At 53.2% G+C, this 15,060-nt stretch overlaps 1 protein-coding gene across 3 annotated transcripts; it reads left to right on the top strand.

Moving 5' to 3' along the window:
- Positions 1-451: 451 nt before the first annotated feature.
- Positions 452-14,329, top strand: QTRT1 (queuine tRNA-ribosyltransferase catalytic subunit 1). Of its 3 annotated transcripts, none has more exons than XR_012428388.1 (10): positions 452-704; positions 944-1,012; positions 1,111-1,249; positions 8,134-8,212; positions 8,298-8,447; positions 13,120-13,258; positions 13,519-13,594; positions 13,724-13,833; positions 13,919-14,006; positions 14,084-14,329. XR_012428388.1 is itself a non-coding variant. In XM_045378497.2 (10 exons), exons 1-10 carry the CDS (start codon positions 462-464, stop codon positions 14,234-14,236), a joined length of 1,212 nt encoding a protein of 403 aa, XP_045234432.2. In that variant the 5' UTR covers positions 452-461; the 3' UTR covers positions 14,237-14,329. The 3 variants fall into 3 exon arrangements, 2 of the variants coding, with proteins under 2 accessions (XP_045234432.2, XP_073882003.1); XM_045378497.2 differs by having other exon boundaries at positions 8,332-8,447; XM_074025902.1 differs by lacking the exon at positions 1,111-1,249 and having other exon boundaries at positions 8,332-8,447.
- Positions 14,330-15,060: the final 731 nt, after the last annotated feature.

Genomic DNA, 15,060 nt, shown 5'->3' on the forward strand with positions numbered 1-15,060 from the left:
TAACTGAACCCTTAATATGTGCTAGGTCCTGTACTAATCTCTTGGTACAAAGCAATGAACAAGATGCAACAAAAGCGCCACCAATAACTCACTGCAGCCTGGGCCAAGCACTCTGTAAAGATCTATACATCATTTTTATTCAATCCTTAAAACGTCTTTATGCCGAGATGCTGTAATTCGCCACATTTTATGCAAGAGAAAATTATGGCTAAGAGATTCTCTGATTGTAGCTCGAAAGTGCTAGGGATGGGATTCGTTCCCAGCGCAATTTTGATTCTTCGCTTTAGCGTGTTGCGGGTAGGAATTAAGTGGGCGCCCAGCCAGGACCAGGGGTTCAAATCCGTTGCCATGGTCCCCCGACGCTTTCCCGTGCTCCAGAACGGGGTCGCGCTGTCACGTGACAGCAGCCAACATGGCGCCGCCCACTGTGTGGTACGGCCCACGTGGTCTCGACAGTCAAGATGGCGGGAGTAGCCACCCAGGCTTCCCTGGAGTCGGCCCCACGGATCATGCGGCTGGTGGCCGAATGCAGCCGCTCCAGGGCCCGGGCAGGCGAGCTGCGGCTGCCTCATGGGACAGTGGCAACTCCTGTGTTCATGCCAGTGGGCACGCAGGCCACCATGAAGGGCATCACGACAGAGCAGCTGGACGCTCTGGGTTGCCGCATCTGCCTGGGCAATACCTACCATCTGGGTCTAAGGCCGGTGGGTGGGCTCTGCCCGCGCGGGGAGGCGGCGAGGCGTGGGGAGCCATGGAGCGTCTTCCAGGCCCGGACACTCCTCCCAAAGTCAATCGACCAGCCGTATTGAGCGCCCCCCCATGACCAGGCCTTGTGCTGGGCGTGAAAGAGCAGCGGGGACTAAAGCTGGCCAGCTCTGTCTCTCAAGAAGGGCCCCCAGGGACGCTGTCACCCCTAACCTGACACTTTCTTCTATCAACCCAGGGACCCGAACTGATCCAGAAAGCCAACGGTCTCCACGGCTTCATGAATTGGCCACATAATCTGCTAACGGTGAGCTGAGGAGAGAGCCGGCGTCCTAGGGCGCTTCTCTGGAGTGAGGGGTCCCCCATCTCCACCCCCTGACAGCCTTGCGGTGGGGTTTCCCTTAGGACAGCGGCGGTTTCCAGATGGTGTCACTGGTGTCTCTGTCCGAGGTGACGGAGGAGGGCGTCCGCTTCCGCTCTCCCTACGACGGCAGTGAGACCCTGCTGAGCCCGGAGAAATCCGTGCAGATCCAGAACGCGCTGGGTGAGAGGACCCTGGGGAGCCGCCCCCTTACCCTGTCTGTCAGGGGGTGAAGGTGACACAGGGCCTGTTCTTTAGGTGTTGTGTGGCTTTGAGCAGGTCACTCCTGGCAGAGCTTCAGTTGAACCAACTCAAAGCGGGGGTAAATAGTAGCAGGTCTTTGGTAGAATTGTTGACAAGTACATATGAGATGATGTCGTAAATCTCCATGCCAGCCATGTAGTAGCTTAAGTATTATTATTGCAATTTTTCTCTCAGCAAATTAAGACTGGATGTAGAAGCTCATGCCTGTAATCCCAGCAATTTGGGAAACTGAGGTGGGAAGATCACTTGAGGCCGGGAGTTGGAGACCAGCTTGGGCAATACAGGGAGACCCTGTCTCTACCAAAAAAATAAATTTAAAAAACAAATTGGCCGGGTGCTCACGCCTGTAATCCCAGCACTTTGGGAGGCCGAGGCGGGCGGATCACAAGGTCAGGAGATCGAGACCACGGTGAAACCCCGTCTCTACTAAAAATACAAAAAATTAGCCGGGCGCGGTTGTGGGCGCCTGTAGTCCCAGCTACTCGGGAGGCTGAGGCAGGAGAATGGCGTGAACCCGGGAGGCGAAGCTTGCAGTGAGCCGAGATCGCGCCACTGCACTCCAGCCTGGGCGACAGAGTGAGACTCTGTCTCAAAAAAAAAAAAAAAACAAAAAACAAATTAATTGTACAAATACCTGTTGTGCGGGCCGGGCGCGGTGGCTCAAGCCTGTAATCCCAGCACTTTGGGAGGCCGAGACGGGCGGATCACGAGGTCAGGAGATCGAGACCATCCTGGTTAACACAATGAAACCCCGTCTCCACTAAAAATACAAAAAAATTAGCCGGGCGTGGTGGCCGCGCCTGTAGTCCCAGCTACTCGGGAGGCTGAGGCAGGAGAATGGCGGGAACCCGGGAGGCGGAGCTTGCAGTGAGCCGAGATCGTGCCACTGCACTCCAGCCTGGGCGACAGAGTGAGACTCCGCCTCAAAAAAAAAAAAGAAAAAAAAAAAAAAACAAAAAACAAAAAACAAATACCTGTTGAAATAATGGTGGCAACAAGAGGATTGGGGAGGCATTAGGCTCCTCCCATATCCTCAATATCCTTCCTTTTTTTTTTTTTTGAGGAGGAGTTTCGCTCTTGTTGCCCAGGCTGGAGTACAGTGGTGCGATCTCGGCTCACTGCAACCTCTGCCTCCCAGGTTCAAGCGATTCTCCTGACTCAGCCTCCCAAATAGCTGGGATTACAGGCGTGCGCCACAACGCTTGGCTAATTTTGTATTTTTAGTAGAGGTGGGGTTTCTCCATGTTGGTCAGGCTAGTCTCAAACTCCTGAGTTCAGGTGATCCACCTGCCTCGGCCTCCCAAAGTGCTGGGATTACAGGCGTGAGCCACCACGCCGGGCCTTTTTTTTTTTTTTTGAGACAGAGTCACACAGGCTGGAGTGCAATGGTGTGATCTCTGCTCACTGCAACCTCCACCTCCTGGGTTTGAGTGATTCTCCTGCCTCAGCCTGCTGAGTAGCTGGAATTACAACTGCTTGCCGCTATGCCCAGCTAGTTTTTGTATTTTTCTTTTTTTTTTTTTTTTTTTTTTTTTTTTGAGACGGAGTCTCGCTATGTCGCCCAGGGTGGATTGCAGTGGCCGGATCTCAGCTCACTGCAAGCTCCGCCTCCCGGGTTTTTACACCATTCTCCTGCCTCAGCCTCCCGAGTAGCCGGGACTACAGGCGCCCACCACCTCGCCCGGCTAGTTTTTTGTATTTTTTAGTAGAGACGGGGTTTCACCGTGTTAGCCAGGATGGTCTCGAACTCCTGACCTCGTGATCCGCCCGTCTCGGCCTCCCAAAGTGCTGGGATTACAGGCTTGAGCCACCGCGCCCGGCCAGTTTTTGTATTTTTCGTAGAGACGGGGTTTCACTATGTTGGCCAGGCTGGTCTCAAACTCCTAACCTCAGGTGATTCACCTGCTTCAGCCTCCCAGAGTTCTGGGATTATAGGTGTGAGCCACTACACCCGGCCCAGTATCCCCATTTCTTGATAAAGACAGTTAACATTTTCTCAACCTTGTAAAGAACCACGGCAACACAGGGTCAACACCTCTCTTCCCCTCATCATTCTAATAAATTGATGCTGTAGGGAGGAAGAAATATTTTTTCTTCTTAGATTCATGACTGACGCCCCTATAACAAAAGCCCGTATTAGAAAAGAAGCCCCAGGCTGGGTGCAGTGGCTCTTGCCTGTAATCCCAGCACTTTGGGAGGCCTAGGTGCAATCACGACTCACTGCAACAGCTGCCTCCTGGTTCAAGCAATTCTCCTACCTTAGCCTCCCGAGTAGCTGGGATTACAAGTGCCCGCTACCACACCCAGCTAATTTTTGTATTTTCTGTAGAGATGGGGTTTCACCATGTTGACTAGGCTGGTTACAAACTCCTGACCTCAAGTGATCTACCCATCTTGGCCCCCCAAAGTGCTGGGATTACAGGCGTGAGCCACCGTGCCTGGCCTGTAAGTTTATTTTTTTATGTTTATTTATTTTTATTAATTATTATTATTTTATTTATTTATTTATTTTTTTGGAGACGGAGTCTCCCGCTGTCGCCCAGGCTGGAGTGCAGTGTTGCGATCTCGGCTCACTGCAAGCTCCGCCTCCCGGGTTCCGGCCATTCTCCTGGCTCAGCCTCCTGAGTATCTGGGACTACAGGCGCCCACAACCGCGCCCGGCTAATTTTTTGTATTTTTAGTAGAGACAGGGTTTCACCGTGGTCTCGATCTCCTACCTTGTGATCCGCCCGCCTCGGCCTCCCAAAGTGCTGGGATTACAGGCGTGAGCCACCGCGCCCGGCCTTTTTAGTTATTATTTTAAGACAGAGTGTCAAGGCCGGGCACGGTGGCTCAAGCCTGTAATCCCAGCACTTTGGGAGGCCGAGACGGGCGGATCACGAGGTCAGGAGATCGAGACCATCCTGGCTAACACGGTGAAACCCCGTCTCTACTAAAAAATACAAAAAACTAGCCGGGCGAGGTGGCGGGCGCCTGTAGTCCCAGCTACTCGGGAGGCTGAGGCAGGAGAATGGCGTGAACCCGGGAGGCGGAGCTTGCAGTGAGCTGAGATCCGGCCACTGCACTCCAGCCTGGGCGGCAGAGCGAGACTCCGTCTCAAAAAAAAAAAAAAAAAAAAAAAAAAAAATGACAGAGTGTCACTCTGTCACCCTGGCTAGAGTACAGTGGCACAATCTCAGGTCACTGCAACCTCTGCCTCCTGGCCTCAAGCAATTCTCCTCAGCCCCCTAAGTAGCTGGGATTACAGGTGCACGCCACCACGCCCAGCTAGTTTTTTGTATTTTTAGTAGAGACAGGGTTTCACCATGTTGGCCAGGCTGGTCTCAATCCTGACCTCAAGCGATCTGCCCGCCTCGGCCTCCCAAAGTGCTGGGATTACAGGCGTGAGCCAACGCGCCCGGCTCCCATTTTTTCTTTCTTTCTTTTTTTTTTTTTGAGATGGCATCTTGCTCTGTTGCCCAGGCTGGAGTGCAGTGGCACCATTTCAGCTAACTGTAAGCTCCGCCTTCTGGGTTCACGCCATTCTCCTGCCTCAGCCTCCCGAGTAGCTGGGACTACAGGTGCCTGCCACCACACCCGGCTAATTTTTTTTGTATTTTTAGTAGAGATGGGGTTTCGCCATGTTTGCCAGGATGGTCTCGATCTCCTGACCTCGTGATCCACCCACCTCGGCCTCTCAAAGTGCTGGGATTACAGGCATGAGCCGCCACGCCCCGCCCATTTTTTCTTGTTTCTTTTTTTTTTTGAGACAGAGTCTCTTTTGCCAAGGCCGGAGTGCAGTGGCACTGTGTTGGCTGCAGCCTTTGTCTTCTGGGTTCAAGCAATTCTCCTGCCTCAGCCTCCCGAGTAGCTGGGATTACAGGCGCCCACCACCACACTCGGCTAGTTTTTATATTTTTAGTAGAGATGGGGTTTCACCATGTTGGCCAGGCTGGTCCTTGGCCTCCCAAAGTGCTGGAATTACAGGTGTGAGCCACCGTGCCTGGCCCCTTTTTTTCTTTTTTGAGACCGAATCTTGCTGTCACCCAGACTAGAGTACTGTGGCGTGATCTCGGCTCATTGCAACCTCTGCTTCCCGGGTTCAAGCAATTCTCCTGCCTCAGCCTCCTGAGTAGCTGGGACTTCAGGTGCACGCCACCATGTCCGGCTAATTTTTGTGTTTGTCATAGAGACAGAGTTTTACCATGTTGGCCAGGGTGGTCTGGAACTCCTGATCTCAAGTGATTGGCCCACCTTGGCCTCCCAAAGCGCTGGGATTACAGGCGCAAGCCACCACGCCTGGCCTGTTCTTTTTTATTTTAATTTGTTTCATCTGTTTATTTTCTTTTTTTTTCTTTTTTTTTGAGACGGAGTCTCGCTGTGTCACCCAGGCTGGAGTGCAGTGGCCGGATCTCGGCTCACTGCAAGCTCCGCCTCCCAGATTCACACCATTCTCCTGCTTCAGCCTCCCGAGTAGCTGGGACTATAGGCGCCTGCCACCTTGCCCTGCTAGTTTTTTGTATTTTTTAGTAGAGACGGGGTTTCACTGTGTTAGCCAGGATGGTCTTGATCTCCTGACCTCGTGATCTGCCCGTCTTGGCCTCCCAAAGTGCTGGGATTACAGGCTTGAGCCACTGTGCCTGGCCTGTTTATTTTCTTTTTTTTTTTTTTTTTCAGACGGAGTCTCGCTCTGTCGCCCAGGCTGGAGTGCAGTGGCCGGATCTCAGCTCACTGCAAGCTCCGCCTCCCGGGTTTACTCCATTCTCCTGCCTCAGCCTCCCGAGTAGCTGGGACTATAGGCGCCTGCCACCTTGCCCTGCTAGTTTTTTGTATTTTTTAGTAGAGACGGGGTTTCACCGTGTTAGCCAGGATGGTCTTGATCTCCTGACCTCGTGATCTGCCCGTCTTGGCCTCCCAAAGTGCTGGGATTACAGGCTTGAGCCACTGTGCCTGGCCTGTTTATTTTCTTTTTTTTTTTTTTGAGACGGAGTCTCGCTCTGTCGCCCAGCCCAGGCTGGAGTGCAGTGGCGCGATCTCGGCTCACTGCAAGCTCCGCCTCCCGGGTTCACGCCATTCTCCTGCCTCAGCCTCCCGAGTAGCTGGGACTACAGGCGCCCACAACCGCGCCCGGCTAATTTTTTGTATTTTTAGTAGAGACGGGGTTTCACCGTGGTCTCGATCTCCTGACCTTGTGATCCGCCCGCCTCGGCCTCCCAAAGTGCTGGGATTACAGGCGTGAGCCACCGCGCCCGGCCTTTTTTTTTTTTTTTTTGAGACGGAGTCTCGCTCTGTCGCCCAGGCTGGAGTGCAGTGGCCGGATCTCAGCTCGCTGCAAGCTCCGCCTCCCGGGTTTACTCCATTCTCCTGCCTCAGCCTCCCGAGTATTTTCTTAATAATGGAGATAGGGTCTCTCTGTGTTGCCCAGGCCGGTCTCGAACTCCTGGGCTCAAGTGATCCTTCTGCCTGGGCCTTCCAAAGTGTGTGGATTATAGGTCATCAGGTTTCATTTTATGTCACTAAACCACTATGCTGTGCGCAGTGACTCATGCCTATAATCTTAGCACTTTATTTTATGTTTCTTTTTGAGACTGCGTCTCGCTCTGTTGCCCAGGCTGGAGTACAGTGGTGTGATTTCGGCTCACTGCAACCTCCGCCTCCTGGGTTCAAGCGATTATCCTGCCTCAGCCTCTTGAGTAGCTGGGATTACAGGCATACACCACCACGTCCTGCTAATTTTTGTATTTTTGGTAGAGATGGGGTTTCACCACGTTGGCCAGGCTGGTCTCGAACTCCTGACCTCAAATGATCCACCTGGGTCAGCCTTCCAAAGTGCTGGGATGACAGGCGTGAGCCACTGCACCTGGCTTTTTTTTTTAATCTTTTTTTTTTTTTTTTTTTTTTGACACAGCCTTGATCTGTCATCCAGGCTGAAGTGCAGTGGCACAGTCTTGGCTCACTACAACCTCCGTCTCCCAGATTCACGCGATTCTCCTGTCTCTGCCTTCCAAGCCCTGGGACTACAGGCACGCGCCATCACACCTGGCTGATTTTTGTGTTTTTAGGAGAGATGGGGTTTCACCATGTTGGCCAGGCTGGTCTTGAACTGCTGACCTCAGATAGTCTGCCTGCCTCGGTGTCCCAATTGCTGGGATTATAGGCCTAGTCACCGCGCCCAGCCAGCAGAGCCCTGCTGATGGAAGTTTGGTTTCCTGGTCTTGCTGTGGCACGCCACATAGCAAGGAATCCCTTTGTACATTTTTTTTTTTTTTTTTTTTTGAGGCGGAGTTTCGCTCTGTCTCCCAGGCTGGAGTGCAGTGGCCGGATCTCAGCTCACTGCAAGCTCCGCCTCCCGGGTTTACGCCATTCTCCTGCCTCAGCCTCCCGAGTAGCTGGGACTACAGGCGCCCACCACCTCGCCCGGCTAGTTTTTTTTTTTTTTTTTTGTATTTTTTATTAGAGACGGGGTTTCACCATGTTAGCCAGGATGGTCTCGATCTCCTGACCTCGTGATTCGCCCGTCTCGGCCTCCCAAAGTGCTGGGATTACAGGCTTGAGCCACCGCGCCCGGCCCCCTTTGTACATTTTAGGATTTTATTTTGTGTAACAGGATAGGATTTTAAGCTGGGGAGAGACAGGAACAAACGCACATTTTGTAAAGCTCCTTCTGGCTGTTGTATGAACAGACTGGGAAAGCCACGTGGGAGTTAGCAAGACGGGGAATGGGGGGATGCTCTTGGGGAAGTCCAACTTGAACCCGTGTGATAGGAGGCTTTCCCCAAGCACTGCGGGCTTTCCCAGTGATGTTGCCCCCATCTCACCATCAGGCTCGGACATCATCATGCAGCTGGATGACGTGGTCAGCAGCACCGTGACTGGGCCACGTGTGGAGGAGGCCATGTACAGGTGTGTACATGCTGTGTGCATGTGGGGGATGTGTGGGGGGAGGGGATCCTGGTCCCTGTAGCCTTGTCTCCTACCCCCTCACCAGGCCCCTGGGGCTTGTGACTGGGGCCCTGTTGCAGGTCAATCCGCTGGCTGGACCGGTGCATTGCAGCCCATCAGCAGCCGGACAAGCAGAACCTCTTCGCCATTATCCAGGGTGGGCTGGACGCAGATCTCCGGGCCACCTGCCTTGAAGGTAGAGCCGTGCGCTGGCAGACCCAGGGCTTGGCCATCGAGGAGGTCCCCACATGGGCTTGGCACATGGTGGAACTGGATTGCTAATGGGTGGAAGGGCACTGTGCTAGAAAAAATAGCCGAAGCGAAGGCTCTCAGGCCATGTGCAGTAGAATGTATTGAGAGAATGGCCGTGATTCCAGTAGTTAATAGTCTTCTGGTTTTTTTGTTTGTTTGTTTTCGTTTTATTTTTGAGATGGAGTCTCAGGTGATGCACCCTCCTCGACCTCCCAAAGTGCTGGGATTATAGTCATGAGCTACCTCACCCAGCCTATTTATTTATTTATTTATTTTCCTTTTTTTTTTTTTTAAGATGGAGTCTTCCACTGTCGCCCAGGCTGGAGTGCAGTGGCGCGATCTCGGCTCACTGCAACCTCCGCCTCCCGGGTTTACGCCATTCTCCTGCCCCAGCCTCCTGAGTAGCTGGGACTACAGGCGCCTGCCACCACGCCCGGCTAATTTTTGTATTTTTAGTAGAGACGGGGTTTCACCATATTGGCCAGGCTGGTCTCAAACTCCTGACTTTGTGATCCACCCACCTTGGCTTCCCAAAGTGCTGGGATTACAGGCGTGAGCCACCGTGCCCGTCCTATTTATTTATTTTTGAGACAGGGTCTTACTCTGTTGCTCATGCTGGAGTGCAGTGAGCTGGAGTGCAGTCTGGCCTGGAGGCCAGACCCAGGTTTGAATCCAGCCTTTGGCATATGTGGCCTTGGACTAGTGGTTTAAGCCCTGCAGGCCCCAGTTTCTTCTTGTTTCAGGCAAGTTGAACAATAGTACAATTCTGCAGCCCCTTCTCTGTCATCCAGGTCCTCAGAGCGAAAGTCTAAAATCCAGAACATTGGCCTGGTGCCATAGCTCACACTGGAATCCCAGCACTTTAGGAGGCCATGGCAAGCGGATTGCTCGCGGCCAGGTGTTTGAGACCAGTCTGGGCGACATAGCGAGATCCTGTCTCTAAAAAAAGAGAATTGGGCCAGGTGCGCTGGCTCACGCCTGTAATCCCAGTACTTTGAGGCCAAGGCGGGCAGATCACGAGGCCAGGAGTTCGAGACCAGCCTGACCAGCATGGTGAAACCCCGTCTCTACTAAAAATACAAAAATTCGCCAGGCATGGTGCTGGGTACCTGTAATCCTAGCTACTCAGGAGGCTGAGAGCTTGAACCCAGGAGGTGGAGGTTACAGTGAGCTGAGATCATGTCACTGCACTCCAGCCTGGGCGACAGGGCAAGAATCTGTCTCAAAAAAAAAAAGAAAAAAAGAAAATTAGCACGCAAGCATGGGAGTGCATGCCTGTGATCCTAGATACTTGGGAGGCTGAGGAGGGAGGATCACTTGAGCCCAGAGGTTGGTGGCTGCAGTGAGCTATGATGACACCACTGTACTGCAGTCTGGGCAACACAGTGAGACCCTGTCTCAAAAAAAAAAAAAAAAAGAAAAAAGAAAAAACTTAGAATGCCCTAAAAAATTTGCAACTCATTGCATCGCTAACCTGGATCTCTCATTTTTTATCCCAGTTGTTATAAGTCTTCACATATTTTTATTTTTATTTATTTTTTCCTTTTGTTTTTGAGATGGAGTCTCGCTCTGTCGCCCAGGCTGGAGTGCAGTGGCCGGATCTCAGCTCACTGCGAGCTCTGCCTCCCGGGTTCACATCATTCTCCTGCCTCAGCCTTCTGAGTAGCTGGGACTACAGGCGCACATCACCTCGCCCGGCCAGTTTTTTTTGTATTTTTTAGTAGGGACAGGGTTTCACCGTGTTAGCCAGGATGGTCTTGATCTCCTGACCTCGTGATCCGCCCGTCTCAGCCTCCCAAAGTGCTGTGATTACAGGCTTGAGCCACCGCGCCCGGCCTATTTTTTACTTTTCAAGATGGAATTTCGTTCTTGTTGTCTACGCTGGAGTACAGTGGCGCCATCTCGGCTCACTGCAACCTCTGCCTTCTGGTTTCAAGCGATTCTCCTGCTTCAGCCTCCCGAGTAGCTGGGATTACAGGCACCCACCACCATGCCTGGCTAATTTTTGTATTTTTAGTAGAGACAGGGTTTCACCATGTTGGCCAGACTGGTCTCTAACTACTGACCTCATGATCCACCCGCTGTGGCCTCCCAAAGTGCTAGGATTACAGACGTGAGCCACGCTCCCAGCCTATTTTTATTTTTAAAATTTTACTTTGGGCCGGGCGTGGTGGCTCACGCCTGTAATCCCAGCACTTTGGGAGGCCGAGGTGGGCGGATCACAAGGTCAGGAGATCGAGACCATGGTGAAACCCCGTCTCTACTAAAAATAGAAAAAATTAGCCGGGCGCAGGGGCGGGCGCCTGTAGTCCCAGCTACTCGGGAGGCTGAGGCAGGAGAATGGCGTGAACCCGGGAGACGGAGCTTGCAGTGAGCCGAGATTGCGCCACTGCACTCCAGCCTGGGCGACAGAGCGAGACTCCGTCTCAAAAAAAAAAAAAAAAAAAAAAAAAAAAAAAAAAAAAAATAAAATTTTACTTTGGCCGGGTGTGGTGGCTCATGCCTGTAATCCCAGCATTTTGGGAGGCCGAGGTGGGCGGATCCCCTGAGGTCAGAAGTTCGAGACCAACCTGCCCAACATGGCGGAACCCTGTCTCTATTAAAAATACAGAAAATTAGCCGCGCATGGTGGCAGGCTACTGTAATCCCAGCTACTCAGGGGGCTGAGGCAGGAGAATCACGTGAATCCGGGAGGCGAAGGTTGAAGTGAGCCAAGATCACGCCACTGCACTCCAGCCTGGGCAACAAGAGTAAAACTCCATCTCAAAAAAAAAAAAAAAAAAAAGGCCGGGTGCGGTGGCTCAAGCCTGTAATCCCAGCACTTTGGGAGGCCGAGACGGGTGGATCACGAGGTCAGGAGATCGAGACCATCCTGGCTAACACGGTGAAACCCCGTCTGTACTAAAAAATACAAAAAAGTTGCCGGGCGAGGTGGCGGGCGCCTGTAGTCCCAGCTACTCAGGAGGCTGAGGCAGGAGAATGACGTAAACCTGGGAGGCGGAGCTTGCAGTGAGCTGAGATCCGGCCACTGCACTCCAGCCTGGGCAACAGAGCGAGACTCTGTCTCAAAAAAAAAAAAAAATTTAAGTTCTGGAATACATGTACAGAACGTGCAGGTTTGTTACATAGCTGTATATGTGCCATGGTGGTCATCTAGGTTTTAAGCCCTGCATGTGTTATGTATTTGTCCTAATGCTCTCACTCCCCTTCCCCCACCAAGTCTTCACATATCTTGTTGCACAAATATTACAGTGTTTGATGACAGGCTATTGGGTGTTTTTTGGGGGTGTTTTTTTGTTGTTGTTTTGTTTTATTTTTGAGATGGAATCTCGCTCTGTCGCCCAGGCTGGAGTGCAGTGGGGTGATGTCAGCTCACCGCAACCTCTGCCTCCCGGGTTCAAGCGATTATCCTGCCTCAGTCTCCTGCGTAGCTGGGACTACAGGTACCCATCACCACGCTGGACTAATTTTTTTTTTTTTTTTTTTTTGAGATGGAGTTTTGCTCTGTCGCCCTGGCTGGAGTGCAGTGGCGCGATCTTGGCTCACTGCGAGCTCCGCCTCCCGGGTTCACACCATTCTCCTGCGTCAGCCTCCTGAGTAGCTGGGACTACAGGTGCCCGCGACCATGCCTGGCTAATTTTTTGTGTTTTTAGTAGAGATGGGGTTTCACCGTGTGAGCCAGAACGGTCTTGATCTCCTGACCTCGTGATCCGCCCGTCTCGGCCTCCCAAAGTGCTGGGATTACAGGCGTGAGCCACCGTGCCCGGCCATGCCCAGCTAATTTTTATATTTTAGTAGAGATAGGGTTTCACCACCTTGGTCAGCCTGCTTTCGAACTCCTGACCTTCTAATCTGCCTGCCTTGGCCTCCCAAAGTGCTGGGATTACAGGCGTGAGCCACTGCACCTGGTCCTTTTTCTTTCTTTCTTTTTTGAGACAGAATCTCGCTCTGTTGCCCAGGCTGGAGTGCAGTGGCGAGATCTTGGCTCACTGCAACCTCCGCCTCCCAGGTTCAAGCGATTCTCCTGCCTCAGCCTTCTGAGTAACTGGGACCACAGGCATGCACCACCATGCCTGGCTACTTCTCGTGTTTTTAGTAGAGGCAGGGTTTCACCATGTTGGCCAGATTGGTCTTGAACACCAGACTTCAAGTGATCTGCTTGCCTCGGCCTCCCACAGTGCTGAGATTACAGGTGTGAGCCACTGCGCCTGACCTGACAGCTGTTGTTACTCAGCATGTGGGACATTTACTGTTCTCAAATCCGGAAAATTCCAAATTCCGAAACACATCTGCTTCCAACAGTTTTAGCTGAGGGACTGTGGGCTGTGCCTCTTCTGAGGACTGAAGAAAAGGGTCTTGCATACAGCAGGCACTCAATAAATGTTAGCTGAGATCAGCAGCAGTCCCAGCCCCTAGACAGACAGACAGACTGATGGACCCTCTCCTCCATCTCCCTCTCCGTCTCCGTCTCCGTCTCTGCCTCTGCCTCTATCTGTCTGTCTGTCTCTCTGACTCTCTCCCTGAGCGACTCTGGAAGTCTGGGCAGGGTCTGTTCTGGGATTGTAGACCAGGCACATTTCCTCTTCTGTAGCCCTCACTTTACCCTGTACCCTCAGAGATGACCAAGCGGGACGTGCCTGGCTTCGCCATCGGGGGCCTGAGTGGGGGTGAGAGCAAGTCGCAGTTCTGGCGGATGGTGGCGCTGAGCACCTCTCGGCTGCCAAAGGACAAGCCACGATATCTGATGGGGGTCGGGTATGTTGTGGATAGGGGAGCCGGAGACCTACCTGTGGGGAGTGGATTCCTGGGGACCCCCTGCTCTGCTTGGGGGGGTGGCATTTGGGGGAAACGGACACAGCTCTGATCTGAGGAGACTAGGAAGACATGGCTGTCCCTTGGGGAATATGTCCCATTCTGAGGGAATATGGCCCGGTCTGGGGCAGTGTGAGGGTTGGGAGGGGTCCTGGGAAGCCCCTGAGGTTCTTTGCCCCCTCCCGCCATGGCTGCAACCCCAGCTATGCCACTGATCTGGTAGTCTGCGTGGCTCTTGGATGTGACATGTTCGACTGCGTCTTCCCCACACGGACAGCGGTGAGGCTCTGGCAGAAGGAGGTCAGGGTGGGAGATGGGTGGGGGACTAGGGAGGCAAAGTTAGGGGTTGGGGGGATGGGGAGAATGAAGCCCTGGGTGACCCCCTTTCCCGCTCTTCCTTTCCCGCAGCGCTTTGGCTCTGCCCTGGTGCCTACTGGGAACCTGCAGTTGAGGAGGAAGGTGTTCGAGAAGGACTTCGGCCCCATAAACCCGGAGTGCACCTGCCCCACGTGCCAAAAGTAGGCAGGATGGTACTGGGAGCTGGGGCAGGGCATGGAGGGGACAGGGCCCGGCTGTGCTGAGCTGTCCCCTGCCGCTCGACAGGCACAGCCGCGCCTTCCTGCACGCACTGCTGCACAGCGACAACACGGCCGCACTGCACCACCTCACGGTCCATAATATCGCCTACCAGGTGAGCCAGCGCCTGGGGCAGGGCGGGTGGGGGTGTCCTAGGTGCATATGCCCCACGCTGACCACCCCTCCCCGCAGCTGCAGCTCATGAGCGCCGTCCGCACCAGCATTGTGGAGAAGCGCTTTCCGGACTTCGTGCGGGACTTCATGGGCACCATGTACGGGGATCCCACCCTCTGTCCCACCTGGGCCACCGATGCTCTGGCCTCTGTGGGAATCACACTGGGCTGACCTGGCATTGGGAGAGGGAGGGAGAGAGGGAGGGAGGGGCCGGAAGATATTGGAGGATTTCTTTTTGGAAGGTTTTTTTTTTATTGTAACTTACAGAGTGTGTCTGTGTCTTTTTGGGGAGGTGGCCTCTCTGGGTCCCCCTCTCGGTCTGAGCGTCACTGCAGTGGAATATCTCCCCTTGTCACCAATCATAACACATCACTGTGGCAGCAGCGGATAGCTGGAAACCACCTGCCAGTGCCCAGCGTGTGGGGCGTGCCCCTAGAGTGAGAGCTGCCACCTGCTTCCTGGGGCCCAGGCCCCCCAACCACCTTGGAGGGAGGTACTGTTGGCCTCTCCTTTTTTGCAGCTGAGGAAGCAGGCCCAGAGAAGGGAGGGAACTTGCCCAAGATCATCACCATCAAAGAAATGGTATCTTGACTTTAAGGCATACACTCCTAGTCTGACTCATAGATATGAGGCTTAATCTCTTATTTTTTTTTTTCCTTTTTTTTTTTTTTTTTCTGAGACTGAGTCTCGCTCTGTCACCCAGGCTGGAGTGCCGTGGTGGGATCTCTGCTCACTGCAACCTCTGCCTCCCAGGTTCAAATGATTCTCCTGCCTCAGCCTCCCCAGTAGCTGAGACTACAGGCGTGTGCCACCATGCCCAGCTAATTTGTGTATTTTTAATAGAGATGGGATTTCACCATGTTGGCCAGACTGGTCTTAAACTCCTGACCTCAGGCCGGGCGCGGTGGCTCACGCCTGTAATCCCAGCACTTTGGGAGGCCGAGGCGGGCGGATCACAAGGTCAGGAGATCGAGACCATCATGGCTAACACTGTG

This window comes from Macaca fascicularis, chromosome 19 (genome assembly GCF_037993035.2).
Source record: "Macaca fascicularis isolate 582-1 chromosome 19, T2T-MFA8v1.1".
Classification (NCBI taxonomy): domain Eukaryota; kingdom Metazoa; phylum Chordata; class Mammalia; order Primates; family Cercopithecidae; genus Macaca; species Macaca fascicularis.

What these genes read in the sequence shown, in the direction of transcription:
- QTRT1 (XM_045378497.2), top strand. Translation starts at nt 462, where the DNA reads ATGGCGGGAGTAGCCACCCAGGCTTCCCTGGAGTCGGCCCCACGGATC. An exon ending in GCAGATCCAGAACGCGCTGG is followed by an intron (nt 1,250 to 8,133) that starts GTGAGAGGACCC and finishes TCTCACCATCAG; the next exon opens with GCTCGGACATCATCATGCAG. An exon ending in CGATATCTGATGGGGGTCGG is followed by an intron (nt 13,259 to 13,518) that starts GTATGTTGTGGA and finishes CTGCAACCCCAG; the next exon opens with CTATGCCACTGATCTGGTAG.